General features: G+C 34.9%; 1 protein-coding gene across 1 annotated transcript in view; it reads right to left on the bottom strand.

Annotated features, from left to right (window-relative positions):
- Positions 1 to 284: 284 nt before the first annotated feature.
- Lon (lon protease homolog, mitochondrial) overlaps positions 285 to 14,521 on the bottom strand; it is a 319,254-nt gene continuing 305,017 nt past the window's right edge. The window contains exon 21 of the mRNA XM_090406689.1: positions 285 to 807. Within this exon, the coding sequence (XP_090262815.1) occupies positions 664 to 807 (144 nt within the window). The 3' untranslated portion in view covers positions 285 to 663. The remainder of the gene's footprint in view (positions 808 to 14,521) is intronic.

Consider the following 14,521-nt stretch of genomic DNA (forward strand, 5'->3'; position numbering starts at 1 on the left):
TATTATATTAGTGGGAATTCAAGGTAAGGGGTCTAGGAGTAATACTGGACAAGTGAGAATATGCTGTGAAAGTGGTAAAGACAACTTAAAGGATTACTGCAATGTTGAGAAGAATACTGATGAGCAGTAATAACAAGTTACTGTTCTTTTTATAAAGTCTCCATACAGTCAGATAATTGGTTGAATTTTGTAAGAAGATAATGAGGTGCTGGAGAAGTGCAAAATTAAAATTAAAAAAAAATCTTTAATATTAATATTATTTAATTTTTAACAAGGATCAAAGATTACCTTTTAAATTCAAATTACATTCTGTTCAGAAAAACTGAACAGCAGTTACATTTCAAAATTATTCAGGAAATAGTCTCTCACTCCCTCTTTTTCCAACACATTTAGTAACCCATTAGTCAGTAATATGTCTCTTATATTTTCTCAATTTTTAGCTAGGGACTTTATTATGCATTTCTCAATATGCATAATTAGCTGGTAGCATGGATGGTGTGATTAATCTTAACGTACATGGATAAACTTTAAAAAAGACATTACAGATTCCTCCTAATATTTATAATAATATTCTTGATAATTCAGAAATGAACAATGAATGAAATGAAATATTCAAAAAGTCTATAGCAGATGCACTCTGCTCCAGCAGAATGATAATTCCATTTATGAAAAAACAATATTATATATATGGTCATAATGCCCCACAAAATGCACTTCCAGTCCATCAGTAATAAAATTTGGTAAGTCATAAAAGTCCTTCCTGTTTTCTTCTGGTAATATGAGACAATTTACTCCAACTCTTTTGGCCTAGTAGAAACAAACAATAAATAAAAAAATGTAAATGTATTTGTTGATGTACATCACAAAATATCCATCATTATTTTATAGCCAATTAGTCAAAGATTATTTGCTTACAGGGCATATAAAATGACAACGAATATTTATTATTATTAATTTATTTAAAATAAAGAGCCAATAGGCTTCATTTCGGCGATGTAAACATTATTTAAATTAAGGGGATATTAAATCCCACATTGTTTTTAAAAAATCGAATAAGAAACTCAAAGATCGGAATCAGAAAGTTTCATGCCGAATATAGTAACTATAAAAGTATCGGCGATTACTAGCGTAAGCTAAAACACGTAGTACAAACTAGGGCAACTCGCAGCAAAGGTGGAGAAAGTTCTGATCGCTATTCTTAGTATTTTACATAATGTAAAAACCCATCTCCTAGTAGATGTATGATGTTATGCATTATGTTATGGTGGGAGGTCACTACCCAGACTGGTTTCGATCTTTATTGAGATCTCATCAGTGAGTAGCTAGACTAAATATAATACTAAGGGTATAGCGAAAAGAACTTATATACTCTGCTGTACGAGTTGTCAAAAAGGTGCACCCATAAATTATTTAAAATAAAGAGCCAACAGGCTTCATTTCGGTGACATAAACATTATTTCAATTAAGGGGATATTAAATTCCACATTGTTTTAAAACTGAATAAGAAACTCAAATATCGGAATCAGAGAGTTTCATGCCGAATATAGTAACTATAAAAGTATCGGCGACTACTAGCGTAAGCTAAAGCACGTAGTACTGTTGGATTCTAATATACAGATTGGAGTAATTATTATTTGCTTCAGAATCCAACATGATCTTCCATCGCATAGGCTAGACTTGTAAATATTATTTAATGTAAATCACTTGTTTATAAAATAATATTCGTATAACTACCTTTAATCTTATCTAATATTTAATTAATTAATCAAAGATATATGTATTAATAATGAAAAGACTGTATTAAATATTATTAAGCTATTTTATTTATTACTATATTAATATTATAAGAATTTATATTTGATAATTTAACTGTGCATTAATCGAAATGTAAATATTCTCTATTTATTCCTGTTGGCAGAAGTTTAGCGTTATGCAATACCTCAATTTTATTATATTTTGTTTTGTTGTCATGGAAACGTATGTTAGATAGCTTGCACAAGTTTGGAACAGAACGTGAGGAGAAGGTTTATTGAAAAGAGGTTTAGTAAAAAGAGACCACAAGAACAATTTAGGCGGGAAGAATGTATATAAAAAGAAAAGAATGCTGAAAATATAGAATAGAGAGAGAAGGTGAGAGAGAATTGGCATTCGGTTGGAATCGGAGTATTCAGCATTTGGGGAATCAGAGTGCGATATTAGAGAGTCGGCAAGTCACTCAAGCAGCTTATTTAAGTCTACTAGTCGAGAAGCGGTTAGCTAATAAGTTGTAGAATAACAATTATAGCTATGGAAGACAGCTGAGTGACTACTGAATGAATAGCGATACTAGAGTTCAGATTTAATTTCAGGGCCGACCTTTCAAGGACACACGGAATCTTTAAGCATAGCACGGAGTAACGAGAGAATAGTAGAGACTGTCAAGTTGGAGTTTACCGTTAGCTGTGTTTAGAATTATAGTGCCTAAAGAGTTAATTGAATGCCGGAGGAATGAACAACTGTGCACATAAAATCTAAAGTTAAGGAATTATTGTGTTACTTTAAATTCATGAGTGATCAGTAGTGTTTCATGCAAGAACGTCTGATTATGTGTATTGTGACCGTGAATTAATTCATTTAATGCTTAGAAGATTTATTTTAATAAGTGCTGTTTATTGTTAAAAGTGTTTACAGTTATAAAAAGTGTTTGCGTACAAGTAGATGAAGAAAGATTATTGGTAAGAATATTCCAACCATTAATATTCCTATACAGAGATATGTGTGAGTTTCATCCTAGAATTTCCTTATATTAACAGTAACTATTGCGGAGATTAGCTGAAGTGTAGATTTAGAAGTGTTTGCTTCAGAAGAAGTGTTACTGAATTTTTATTGTATTTGAAACTTAAGAAACTGTGAGATATTTGTGCAAGCGGTTACTGAGGAACTTTGTGACTTTGAGCTTTTCCAAGTAGTTAACTGAATTTTATGAGAGCTAAAATGTTTATAATATCTTACTTATTGATTTGAACTTAAGTGTAAATTGTGATTCTAAATTAAATATTTGTTTTTGTTAATCTAAAGTTGTGTTTTGCCTGAATCTCTTTTACTGCACCATTCATAAAATATTCGAACCAAGGCAGGAGAGATAAATAAGTTAAATATACTCGGCCAGTATATATAGTATTAACACCTAAAAGGAGAGAGAGTTGTGAGTTGGTTTTTCTTCAGTTCTTGAACTAATTCAGATGTAGAGTGGTGCAGTCTTTAAATATAAATTTTCTCTATATTTGAATTAGAAATCAACTAGCAACCTTCTATTTTGTTTAAGAACATCATAGTAATTAACATGTCGGATCCAAGGTATAGATTAAGACGAAGTAGGATCCAACAGTACAAACTAGGGCAACTCGCACAAAGGTGGAGAAAGTTCTGATCGCTATTCTTAGTATTTCACATAATGTAAAAACCCATCTCCTAGGAGATGTATGATGTTATGCATCATGTTATGGTGGGAGGTCACTACCCAGACTGGTTTTGATCTTTATTGAGATTTCATCATTTCGATAAAGATCGAAACCGGTCTGGGTAGTGACCTCCCACCATAACATAATGCATAACATCATACATCTCCTAGGAGATGGGTTTTTACATTATGTGAAATACTAAGAATAGCGATCAAAACTTTCTCTACCTTTGCTGCAAGTTGCCCTAGTTTGTACTACGTGCTTTAGTTTACGCTAGTAGTCGCCGATACTTTTATAGTTACTATATTCGGCATGAAACTCTCTGATTCTGATCTTTGAGTTTCTTATTCGGTTTTAAAACAATGTGGGATTTAATATCCCCTTAATTTAAATAATATTATTATTAATTTTTTTTAAATGCCAAGCTGAAGGCATTTTATTATTTTTTCCTCCCACGAAACATTACTTTATGACTGTAAGGAATATTAAATTCTGGTAGAAAGGCTTATAAGTTGGTTATTCATTAACTGTTATTTTTGAAGAAATAATGACATATACTGAATATTAATTATAACTTCAATTAATACTTCTGATATTTTGGAAATGTTACATTGCCATCATCAGGGATCACAGAACCTCAGATCTTCAACCCAATGGTTAAGATCTTTAGTCACTCAATTTAGCCTACTAGGGGTGCCATTTAGGACTCTAGGTGAGACTTTGGTTGCCTTTCTTCAGCCTCATTTACCTAGTATTAGTATCTACCTGCACATATCATTGCTCTTTGATCCCTGATGATGGCAATGTAATGTTGCCAAAATACCGAAAGTATTAATTAAAGTTATTATAATTAATATTCGGTGTAGAATGTGATTTCCTCAAAAATAATAGTTATGTTAAAAAATATTAAAAATGTCTGTTGATATAACAAATTAAGCAATTCTAATTCCTTCTTTTTTTAATATTATACTAATATGTAAACAATTACGAGAAACTCTTATTTCCTCTGTTTTAATGTCGTTTTGAAGATCAAATACAGAAATCAAATCACTAAGAAAATAAACTGATTAATGTTTAATAACCTGTATGTTACACATCCATGGAGGTTAAGACTCATCTCCCAGATCCATTCTAATATGATTTTAATTCATCTGCTATCTCTGAACTTACCAATCCTCATGCTAGTACATTCCATTTATTTATTACTCTCCAAGTAGAGGATATGCTTCACATTCTTTTACTTATTATTCCTTTACGCAACTTCTAGACAGCCTTAACTCATTTCACAGAATAATCAAGTCATTATTTTCATTATTCAATTCCATGAATAATCTTTTTTGTATTAATACGATAAAATTCTCTTGCTATATACATCTCTGCCAATATCATTTCTCCTTCTCTTTTCCTTCACATTATGCAGATTATATTATTTCCAAAATTTAATCTCACAGTCAACATTCCAAATGCTAGTTATTTTTCTTTATATTCTCTCTCTCCAACCACTTTTTTTTTTTTTTTTTTGTCCATGATTATATTATCAAAAAACAAACAAACAACAACAACAACAAAAAAAAAAAAAAAAACAGAAGGCAAAATTTGGAAATAATACTTAAGTGTAGTTTGATCAAAGCCTTATACAGCAGACCACTAATCTCCTGACTTATATAACCTTCACACCACATGTCAAATTAGTAACTTTGATTAACTCTTCTAAGGACAAACTCCATTCCTTAGCATATCCTGGAGTTCATATAATTTCCTGTGACGATAACTTGTATTCTATGGACAGACAGGAAGATCTGTTAACATCCACCTTGAGGAACATAAGAACTATATTCGCTACCATTATTATGGCAAATTGGGACTGGTAGATCACACTTCGGACACAGAATTAGATGGAAGAAAACTAATGTGTTATATAGAAGTCAGTCATTACAGGTCTGAAAGATTATTTTTAGAGTCAGAAACGTTTATGAAGCATTCTCCTATCCTAAACAAGTATGACTGCATTAATTTGCCAAAAATTTGGAAGAATGTCATCCTAAGATCATTTCCTATACAATTGTAATACTTCTTTTATACAAACATTTTTTTTTAGTTTGATCACTTGTATTTGTTTGGTATGCTGTATGTCTGTATACTTTGGTTGTTTGGCTGGTATTGCATCCCCTTCAATTCGAAGATCTGCAATCTCAGCTGACGAAAGAAGCAGACAAATGAATGATGAGCACCACCCACTATTTGGCTAGACTACAGTGCCCCAAAGACTAAGATCCTGACATAACTTTCTAGCGACCATCGAACCACCTAAAAACCCTCCAGAGACGAGACTTCAACAATGGTGTGCACTATACCCTGAAAGTAATACTGGAATTCCAACAGCTGAACATTTTCCATGTGGTTTCCACTTGGACTGGAATACTTGGAAAAGTCTCAACAGACTATGAACGATAGGACACTGCAAACAAAACCTCATCAAATGAGGCTACCTCACTGGACCAGATAATTGCGAGTGTGGGGCAACCCAGTCCATGGAACACCTTCTTTCTTGCCCCTTCTTCAATTGCCTTGCACAAAAGAGGATCTTACATCCTGCAAAGAAATTGATTACGACCATCTGACCATATTTACTGTATATAACTTATATATAGTTTCTTTTTCCCCCCCCCTTCATATTTTATGTATCATTCCCTGTATAATTCACCTATTAAATTTAAGCTGTTCTCATTTGTAATGTATCCTAATTTGTTGTAAATAATGTTGTACCAATTACTTACTACTGTACCAGTTGTGTTTGGATACAAAATAAATAAATTTCAAACATTAGAAGGTGCCAAAGTAGGAGTTCAGATCTTTCGTCTGTTACAATTTGAAATGTTTCACTTACTCATTGTCGCTTGTAAACTGTAACATGTTATTTGCATTGAAGATGTTGATTTGAAATCCAGCAAAATATAATCCAGTAAATAATTTAATTTTGTTTGGTGTTGTAATACCATCCAAAAAATTATAAATAACATTAACCTAAGCTTTTTCCATAAAATCATATCCTTTTGATTTTCAAATTTTCCTGCTAGAAAAGAATGAGTACTAGCACTTATCGTTTTACAAGAAAAAAAAAAAAAAAAAAAAAGCACCAGCTATAGCCATAACATTACATGCAATAGCAGCAAAAACTTTTCATTTTCATGCTGCTATATTATCTTCATTCCTAAATCAGTTTTTTTTATTTATTTTTTATGTTGGGCCCATACACTGGAGGTTGGTTGGTCAACCTATAGTACATTAGTACCGTGTATGGGTAGTGGGTTGGGAAAGGAGGAATTTGTTTACATTTGATTTGAATGACTTTAAATTGTATTCCTTGGGAAACACAGCAGGTGGGAGACTGTTCCACAGTGCAGCAGTTGCAGGAAGAGGAAAAGAAATTTGTTCTGTTTGTTTCTAGGGGTACTGTGAAGGGATGTTGTGCAGCAGCTGCTGCACATATTCCAATGAGTTTAGTACTGAGCGGAGGAATTATTGATGTTATTTCAGATGAACATTTCCCATGGAAATATTTGTAGAATATACATATTGCAGAAACAATATGTCTGTGTGAAAGTGGGGGGAGAGAGTTGCTAAGGGATGGATCGTTGATAAGTCTAATTTCTCTGCTCTGTATTGAGTCGAACATTTTGGGAGAGCTTTTGGGTGCCCCACCCCATATGTGGGAGCAGTATTCAATAGTTGGGTGGATTTGTGACTTTTATAATGTTAATAGCTCATTGGGGGTGAAGTAACGTCTTGAGCGAAAGAGAAATTTAGGTTTTTTTGAGGCTGAGGATGCAATGTTTGAGATATGTTTGTGCCAGGAGAGGTTTGATGTAAGGGTGGTTCCAAGGAATGAGATCTCAAACTGTCTGGAAATTTGGGTACCATAAAAAAGGATACTGGGAAAAAATGGTTCTTTGTTATGGGAAATAGTACAGAACTGGGTTTTATTGGCGTTAAAATTTATATGAAATTTACTATCATAAGCTTGCATTTGATAATCTCTCCATTACATTTGTCCAGAGTGTAGTGTGCTGTCATCTGCAAAACTGTGTACTGAGTTGAAGGTCAATTGCAGTAGGTCACTGATATATAGCAGGAAGACGGTTGGTGAGAGGACAGAACATTGTGGGACCCCAGCATTAATTGGGTGGTGAGAGAATAGGGAACTGTCCACCATCACACACAGGATGCATCCAGACAGAAAACTGGCAATCCACCTACAGAAGTCCTGGGTCAGGCTGAATGATGGTAGTTTGCCTAGTAGACCTTTGTGTTAGACCCAGTCAAAGGCTTTGGAGATATCTAGTGCAACCACTTGAGATTTGCCAAACCTCTCCTTGTCCAGAGGAGAGGTTTGGCAGAGAATTTGTCCAGAGATGGGTGACGTGAGTAGATCTCCCGTTGATCGGCAGTGGCAGAATCCATACTGGCAGTCATTTATTTTGTGAGTGTCTTCAAGATAGTGAAGGAGTTGGGAATTGATGATTTTTTCCATTACCTTTGAGAGGACTGAGGTGAGCGAGATAGGGTGGTAATTGGATGGCAGTGACTTGTCACCCTTCTTGGGAATGGGCTGAATATAGGCCAATTTCCAGTTTGTGGATAGATTCCAGTGGAGTATATATAGGTGACATAGAATAGGGGGTCAGTTATGAAACACAAACTTTCAGAACAATTGGAGGAATGCCATCAGGGCCAGGAGACTTTTTTGTGTCTAATTTGGACAGTATTTTTCTGATCTCATTCTGGCAAAAGGATATAGGGGACATTGTATGTTGAGTGTCTGGAATGGTTGGTGGACATTTACCATCGTCAGTTATGCATGCATTTGAAGCAAAGTATGAGGCCAGAAGATTGGCTTTTTCTGTGGGTGATGATGCAGTAGAGCCATCGGGGTGTGAATAGTGTTGGACAGAAGTTACGGCCAATTGCTTTGGCAAGAGACCAAAAGGCTCGGCTGCCGATTGGACAGGCTGCTAGTTTCCTGCTTTTTGCTCTTTCGAACTTTATTTTCGAAGAATTGATTTATTTTTTGCATCTATGTAAGCTTCGGTGTAAGCACAAACTAGGGCAGATGGTGTTTCATCTCTACAGCCTTGGCACATCTTTTCGAGAACCAGGGTTCCGTTAGGGAATGGCAGTTCAGAGTGCTGTGTGGAATGTATGTATTCATGCCGCTGAGGATTACTTTTCGGTAATAAGCTCAGTGCATATGTTTGAGTTGGAAGCAATAGTTCAACCATGGGAATGCGGCATAGAAGTTGCAGAAGCTGTCCCACTTGGCACTGTTATAGTGCCAAACTACTCTTGTATGGGAGTGTCTGTGTAAACGTTGCATGGGGGAGGAGATGAGCACTAGGTTGTGGTCCGAATTTCCCAGGGGGCTCACTACTTTCACTGTGTATTTGGAGGGGGTCATTGGTGAGGAAGAGATCTAGGGTGCTTGGGGAGTGGTTTGGGTTATCTGGTATTCTGGTTGGCACCTGGACAAGTTGTGTAAAGTCGTTGGTGATGGCAAATGTTTCGGCATCTCTGCCTGCAAGATCTGTAGAACTGGAGTAGGAAAGCCAGCTAATGTTGTGGACATTAAAATCTCCTAGGAGGATGATTTCGCTATTGGGAAAGTGGGATTGGAGAAAGTCGATTTTTAGGGAGAGGAAATTAAAGAGCTCAGGGTGGTGGTTGTGTTGGGGGAGCGATAAAGACAGCAGATGAATTGGACTGAGTGGGGAAGGGATATTTTCAACCAAAAGAGGTCAAAGTTGGGTGATTCTAGGTTGGGTGCTCTCTGGCAAGGTATGTCAGAGCGGATGTATGCACAGACACCACCCTTGGGACGAAAGTTGTTGAAGAGTGTGTAGTTTGAAAGGTTGAGATAAGTGGTGCTAGGGGGGGGGGGCAGTGAGATTTGTGTTTCTGCCAGGAAAAGTAGGTGGGGTTTGATAGACTGTAGATGGTAGTGGATACTATTAAGGTTGGAGTTTAGGCCAGTTGTCTCTTTTTCTTTTCCACACTACTAGAAGATTTAAGCTGTTCTCATTTGTAATGTATCCTAATTTGTTGTAAATAATGCTGTACCAATTACTTACTACTGTACCAGCTGTAAAGAAATAGTTCAAGATATGTCCGTACTAAATCAAGTAAAAACAGGAGGTGACCACCGACTGGTGAGAGCCAAAATTAAAATAAACATCAAATTTGAAATGAAATGGCTAAACAACAAAAAATCAAGACGTTTTGACTTAAAACCTATTGAAAACAAGAAGGATTACGAAGAAAAACTCAATCAAAAATTAGACTTAATCAATATATTTAAAGGAGACATAAATAAAATAAGCAGAAACCTAACAGAAGTAATAATCTCAGCAGCCAATGAATTCAAAAGCAACAAACAACAAAAAGACCATAAACTTTCAGAGGAAACTTGACAACTACTAAAAAAGAGACGAAATATGAAACAAGACAAAAACTTAATTTCTAAAATAGAATATGCAGAACTATGCAAAACAATAAGGAAAAAGATAAGAAATGAAATAAGATCTTATAACACTAAAAAATAAAAGAAACAATTGAAAATAATAAATAAAAATACTAAGAAAACATTTATCAATTGGCAAAAGTCAAATAACTGCAATAAAAGACAAGAATGGAACTATAATAAAGAACCAAGAACAAATCCTAAGCAGGCTAGAAGAATTTTATAAAGAACTCTATAGTGATCCTTCAATAGATAAATCAAATATAAATAACTCTTTTCCATTGCATATAGAATTCATCCTCCCCATTCACTTCAGATGAAACAAAACAAGCATTAAAACAACTGAAAAATGTCCTGGTGAAGATCTAATTCACACAGAATTAATTAAATGGGAAGGAAATAATATCATTCACCATGTATGTCACAAACTTACTAAATCTATGCCTAGAGGAAGGGAAGATACCAGAAAACTGGAAAAATGCTGCTCTGATACTGTTATTTAAAAAATGGGACAAAGAAGAAGTAAAGAACTATAGATCAAATAGCATTCTCTCCAATCTGTACAAAATTCTCACAAAAGTAATAACAAACAGGTTAACCCCTCTTCTAGACGCAAATCAACCGGTAGAACAAGCAGGATTCCGTAAAGGCTTTAACACAATTGATCACATTCATGCAGTAAAACAAATAATAGAAAAAGCAGAAGAAAACCGATTACCTCTCTGTTTAGGCTTTATTGATTATGAAAAAGGATTCGATTCCATCAAAACTAATGCAATAATCAAAGCACTCCAGAATCAGGGAGTTCCTGGAGAATATATGGACCTCCTCCAGGAAATATACCACTCTGCAAGAGAAACAACCCAACTTCACACAAGTAGCAATAAAATATCAATTGAAAAAGGTGTCCGACAAGGAGACTCTCTATCACCCAAAATCTTTACAGTAGTCCTTCAAGAAATATTTAATAATATAAACTGGACAAACCTTGGTATAAAAATTAGTAACAGAAAATTAGTCTCTTGATATAGATACTTAGCTCATCCCATTGATCTAAACTGTGGACTCCAAAAGGAAATAAATAGGAGAGTTTCCACTTGCCTGGGGTGCATTCAGAAAATTGAAAAGCATTTTTCAAAACAACGATGTCCCATTCTGTTTAACACGTTCATTGCCGATATCGCGTGGACGTCGCTATCAAGTTTCTAAGCGGAAGAGTATAGCAGCCACAGCGAAACGGTGCGTAATATTTATATTGGCCACTAGGGAAGGGATCGACTTTCGTGGAGTGGGGATGGCCGCCAGCCATTGTCTATTGTTTATGTTAGCCAGTATGCACAATGGCGGCGTTCGGACAAGGCGACGACGCGACGATTTTGTTTAGTTATTCGTTGATTTAGCGTGCTTGAAGTTTGGTTTTTATTTATTTTGAGTATTGTTTTTTTTTTTTTTTTTTAGTATGTTCCCTATAAATGTTGATTTTTGATAATTATTTTTTTCTATTTGTACGTTATTTTTAAAAATTCTATGTGATTATAAAAGACTGATAATTAAAGTTATAATTATTATATTTAAATGTTTTTTATTTGTAAAATATATAACTTATTTGACCGAATTACATATCACGCGATATCGCGTAATAGATATTTAGAGTACATAAATCCTATGTACATAATAATAAGAGCATATAAATAATATATTAACTTATTTTGAGCACAATAAAAACTAAATAAAAAAATAAAAAAAATTTGGCCACCACACGAAATTCCAATTTTCAGCTTGGCAATGAACGTGTTAAAAAGGAAGACATTTCACCAGTGTATACTTCCAGTCATCACATATGGTTGTGAAACTTGGTCGCTAACAAAAGCACTTGCAAATAAACTAACAACAACTCAAAGAAAAATGGAGAGGTTGATGCTAGGCATCACATTAAAAGATTAAAAAGCTAGACTCATATCGCTGACATCATTCTTCACCATAAGCGACTAAAATCACTACAAGACACTAGCCAACATGTGATCTCTGACTGAGAATCAAACAAAATAAGAGCCATCTTTTAGTATCACATGGAGTGGTTGACATTAGACCTTTATGAACAAATATTTTTCTTCTTAACTTCTGGTTAGCCCTATGCCTTCTGGTGTGTCCTATGTTTGCAGATGTGGTGGGGCCGGTTTGCCTGTTCTGGGGGACAAAAAACCTCCCTACTTTCGTATGAGACCGGTTAACTCACCTTTAGACAAGAGAGATCAGATAAAGGTTCCTCATGTCTTGGATGGGAATCAAACCCAGGTCTTTCTGACTAAAGGACTTCATCTATACCGAATGAGCTACAGAGGGCTCATGAACAAAGATTGGGAGTCAAAAATAATAATACAGTGGTGCCTCATACTTTGAACGTTCCAGAGTTCAAATGCTTGAGAAAGCAAGAAATCTGATTCGCAGTTTGAACTATAGTCCAGGAACTCAGTCATATAGCATTAGACAGTTTCGGCACGGCATTGGACATGCTTCTCCTCCACTAATTTCCCTCACTCACTTCCCTGTGCCTGTGCAGTGTGTGTTGTCCCTTACTTTACACAGCCTAGTCTCATTGCGTGACACATTTGTGTAGAGAATTTTTAACTGTTTTTGGCATTTTTTTATTGCCCATGGCATCCAAGAATGTAGAAAGAACAAAACCTAAAAGAAAAGTTGTAGTATCAACAATTGAGATGAAAAAAGAAATATCATGAAACACGAAAGCGGTACATGCTTGACGGATCTCGCGACGATGTTTAAAATGTCAAAGTCAACGATAAGTAGCATTCTTAAGAATAAGGAAGCAATAAAAGCAGCAAATGTGGCTAAAGGTGTGACAACATTGACCTCCAGGAGATCACAAGTTATTGAAGAGATGGAAAAACTCTTTTTAGTGTGGATAAATGAGAAGCGATTACGTGGTGACGTTATTACTGAGAGAATTATTTGTAAGAAAGCCAAACATCTGCATAGTGAACTTAAGGAATGCACACCTGAGACCAGTACTGAAAATGGAGAGTTTAAAGGAAGTAGAGGCTGGTTCGATAAATTCAAAAAAACAAACTGGGATCCATAGTGTTCTCATGCATGGAGAGGCTGCGAGTGCCGATGTAGAAGAAGCAGACAAACTTGTAAAAACCTTTAAAAAGTATGTAGATGGTGAGGGATTTGTATCTCAACAGGTTTTTAATTGCGATGAAACAGGTCTTTTTTGGAAAAAAAATGCCCAAAAGGACCAATATCACAAAAGAAGAAAAGACGGCACTGGGATATAAACCTATGAAAGATAGAATTACTTTGTTGCTTTGTGGTATCTTATAGTGGAGACTATAAGATAAAGCCTTTGCTCGTTTACCATTCTGAAAATCCACGCGTTTTTAAAAAGAACAATGTCATAAAGAGCAAATTCGGTGTTATGTGGAGGGCCAACACGAAAGCGTGTGTTACCAGAGAGTTTTTCACTGAGCGGATTATCAAGAATTTGCTCCCACTGTAAAAGCTTATCTTACTGAAAAAAATCTACCATTAAAAGATCTTCTAGTGATGGACAATGCTCCTGCTCATCCCCCAAATTTAGAGAAAGATTTAGTTGGTGAATTCAGTTTCATCAAGATAAAGTTTTTGCCGCCCGATACCACTTCTATCATACAACCCATGGACCAGCAAGTGATTTGAAACTTCAAAAAACTGTATATTAAGGCTATGTTTCAACAGTGCTTTGAAATAACCAATGCCACAGAACTAACTCTTAAAGAATTTTGGAAAGAGCATTACAACATTCTTCATTGCTTAAGGATCATCGATAAGGCATAGAAAGAAGTTTCTATTAAAACAATGATTTCTGCTTGGAAAAACTCCGGCCAGATTGTATTTCAGTCAGTGAAGTAGTAAGCTGTGAAGAAGAGTCTGTTGTAAATGAAATTGTGTCTTTGGGTAAAGACATGGGATTACAGGTGAGTGATGAGGATGTAGACGAGTTAATAGATGATCATAAAACCGAACTCAGCACAGAAGAACTTCAACATCTTCACAATCAGCAACAAAAAGAAATTTTTATGGAAGAGAAGGATGCCAAAGGATGCATTTCCAATGCCAACCTTCAAGAATTGTTCTCTGTTTGGGTTAGAACACAAGCTACTGTGAAAAAATGGCACTCTAATAAGACAGCAGTGACCAGGAATATCAACTTATTCGATGACAATGATGGGTTATTTTAAAAATATCAAAGAAAATCGTCGGTGCCAAACAACATTAGATAGATTCTTCTCTGCAGAAAAAAGAGAATGTGAATCAGCATTCTCAACTCCAGCTAAGAAGCAGAAAGAAGACACTTAACAATGGGAGCATTATTTTCGTCTTTGTGATTTTTATATTAAAAAAATATTCTTCACTGTTATTTTTATGTTGTAATAATTAAAATTAATAAAATAAATATGATTATTTTGTTTAATTTTTTCTAAGTTATTAACATTAAAAAACCTAAAATAGATAAAATAAAAAAAAAATTATTGAGATATTTTGGATATGGGAACGGATTATTTCA

The sequence above is a fragment of the Typopeltis vanoorti genome, chromosome 16 (genome assembly GCF_054136105.1).
Source record: "Typopeltis vanoorti isolate ZY-2024b chromosome 16, IOZ_Tvanoo_1.0, whole genome shotgun sequence".
NCBI classification, from domain to species: Eukaryota; Metazoa; Arthropoda; class Arachnida; order Uropygi; family Thelyphonidae; genus Typopeltis; species Typopeltis vanoorti.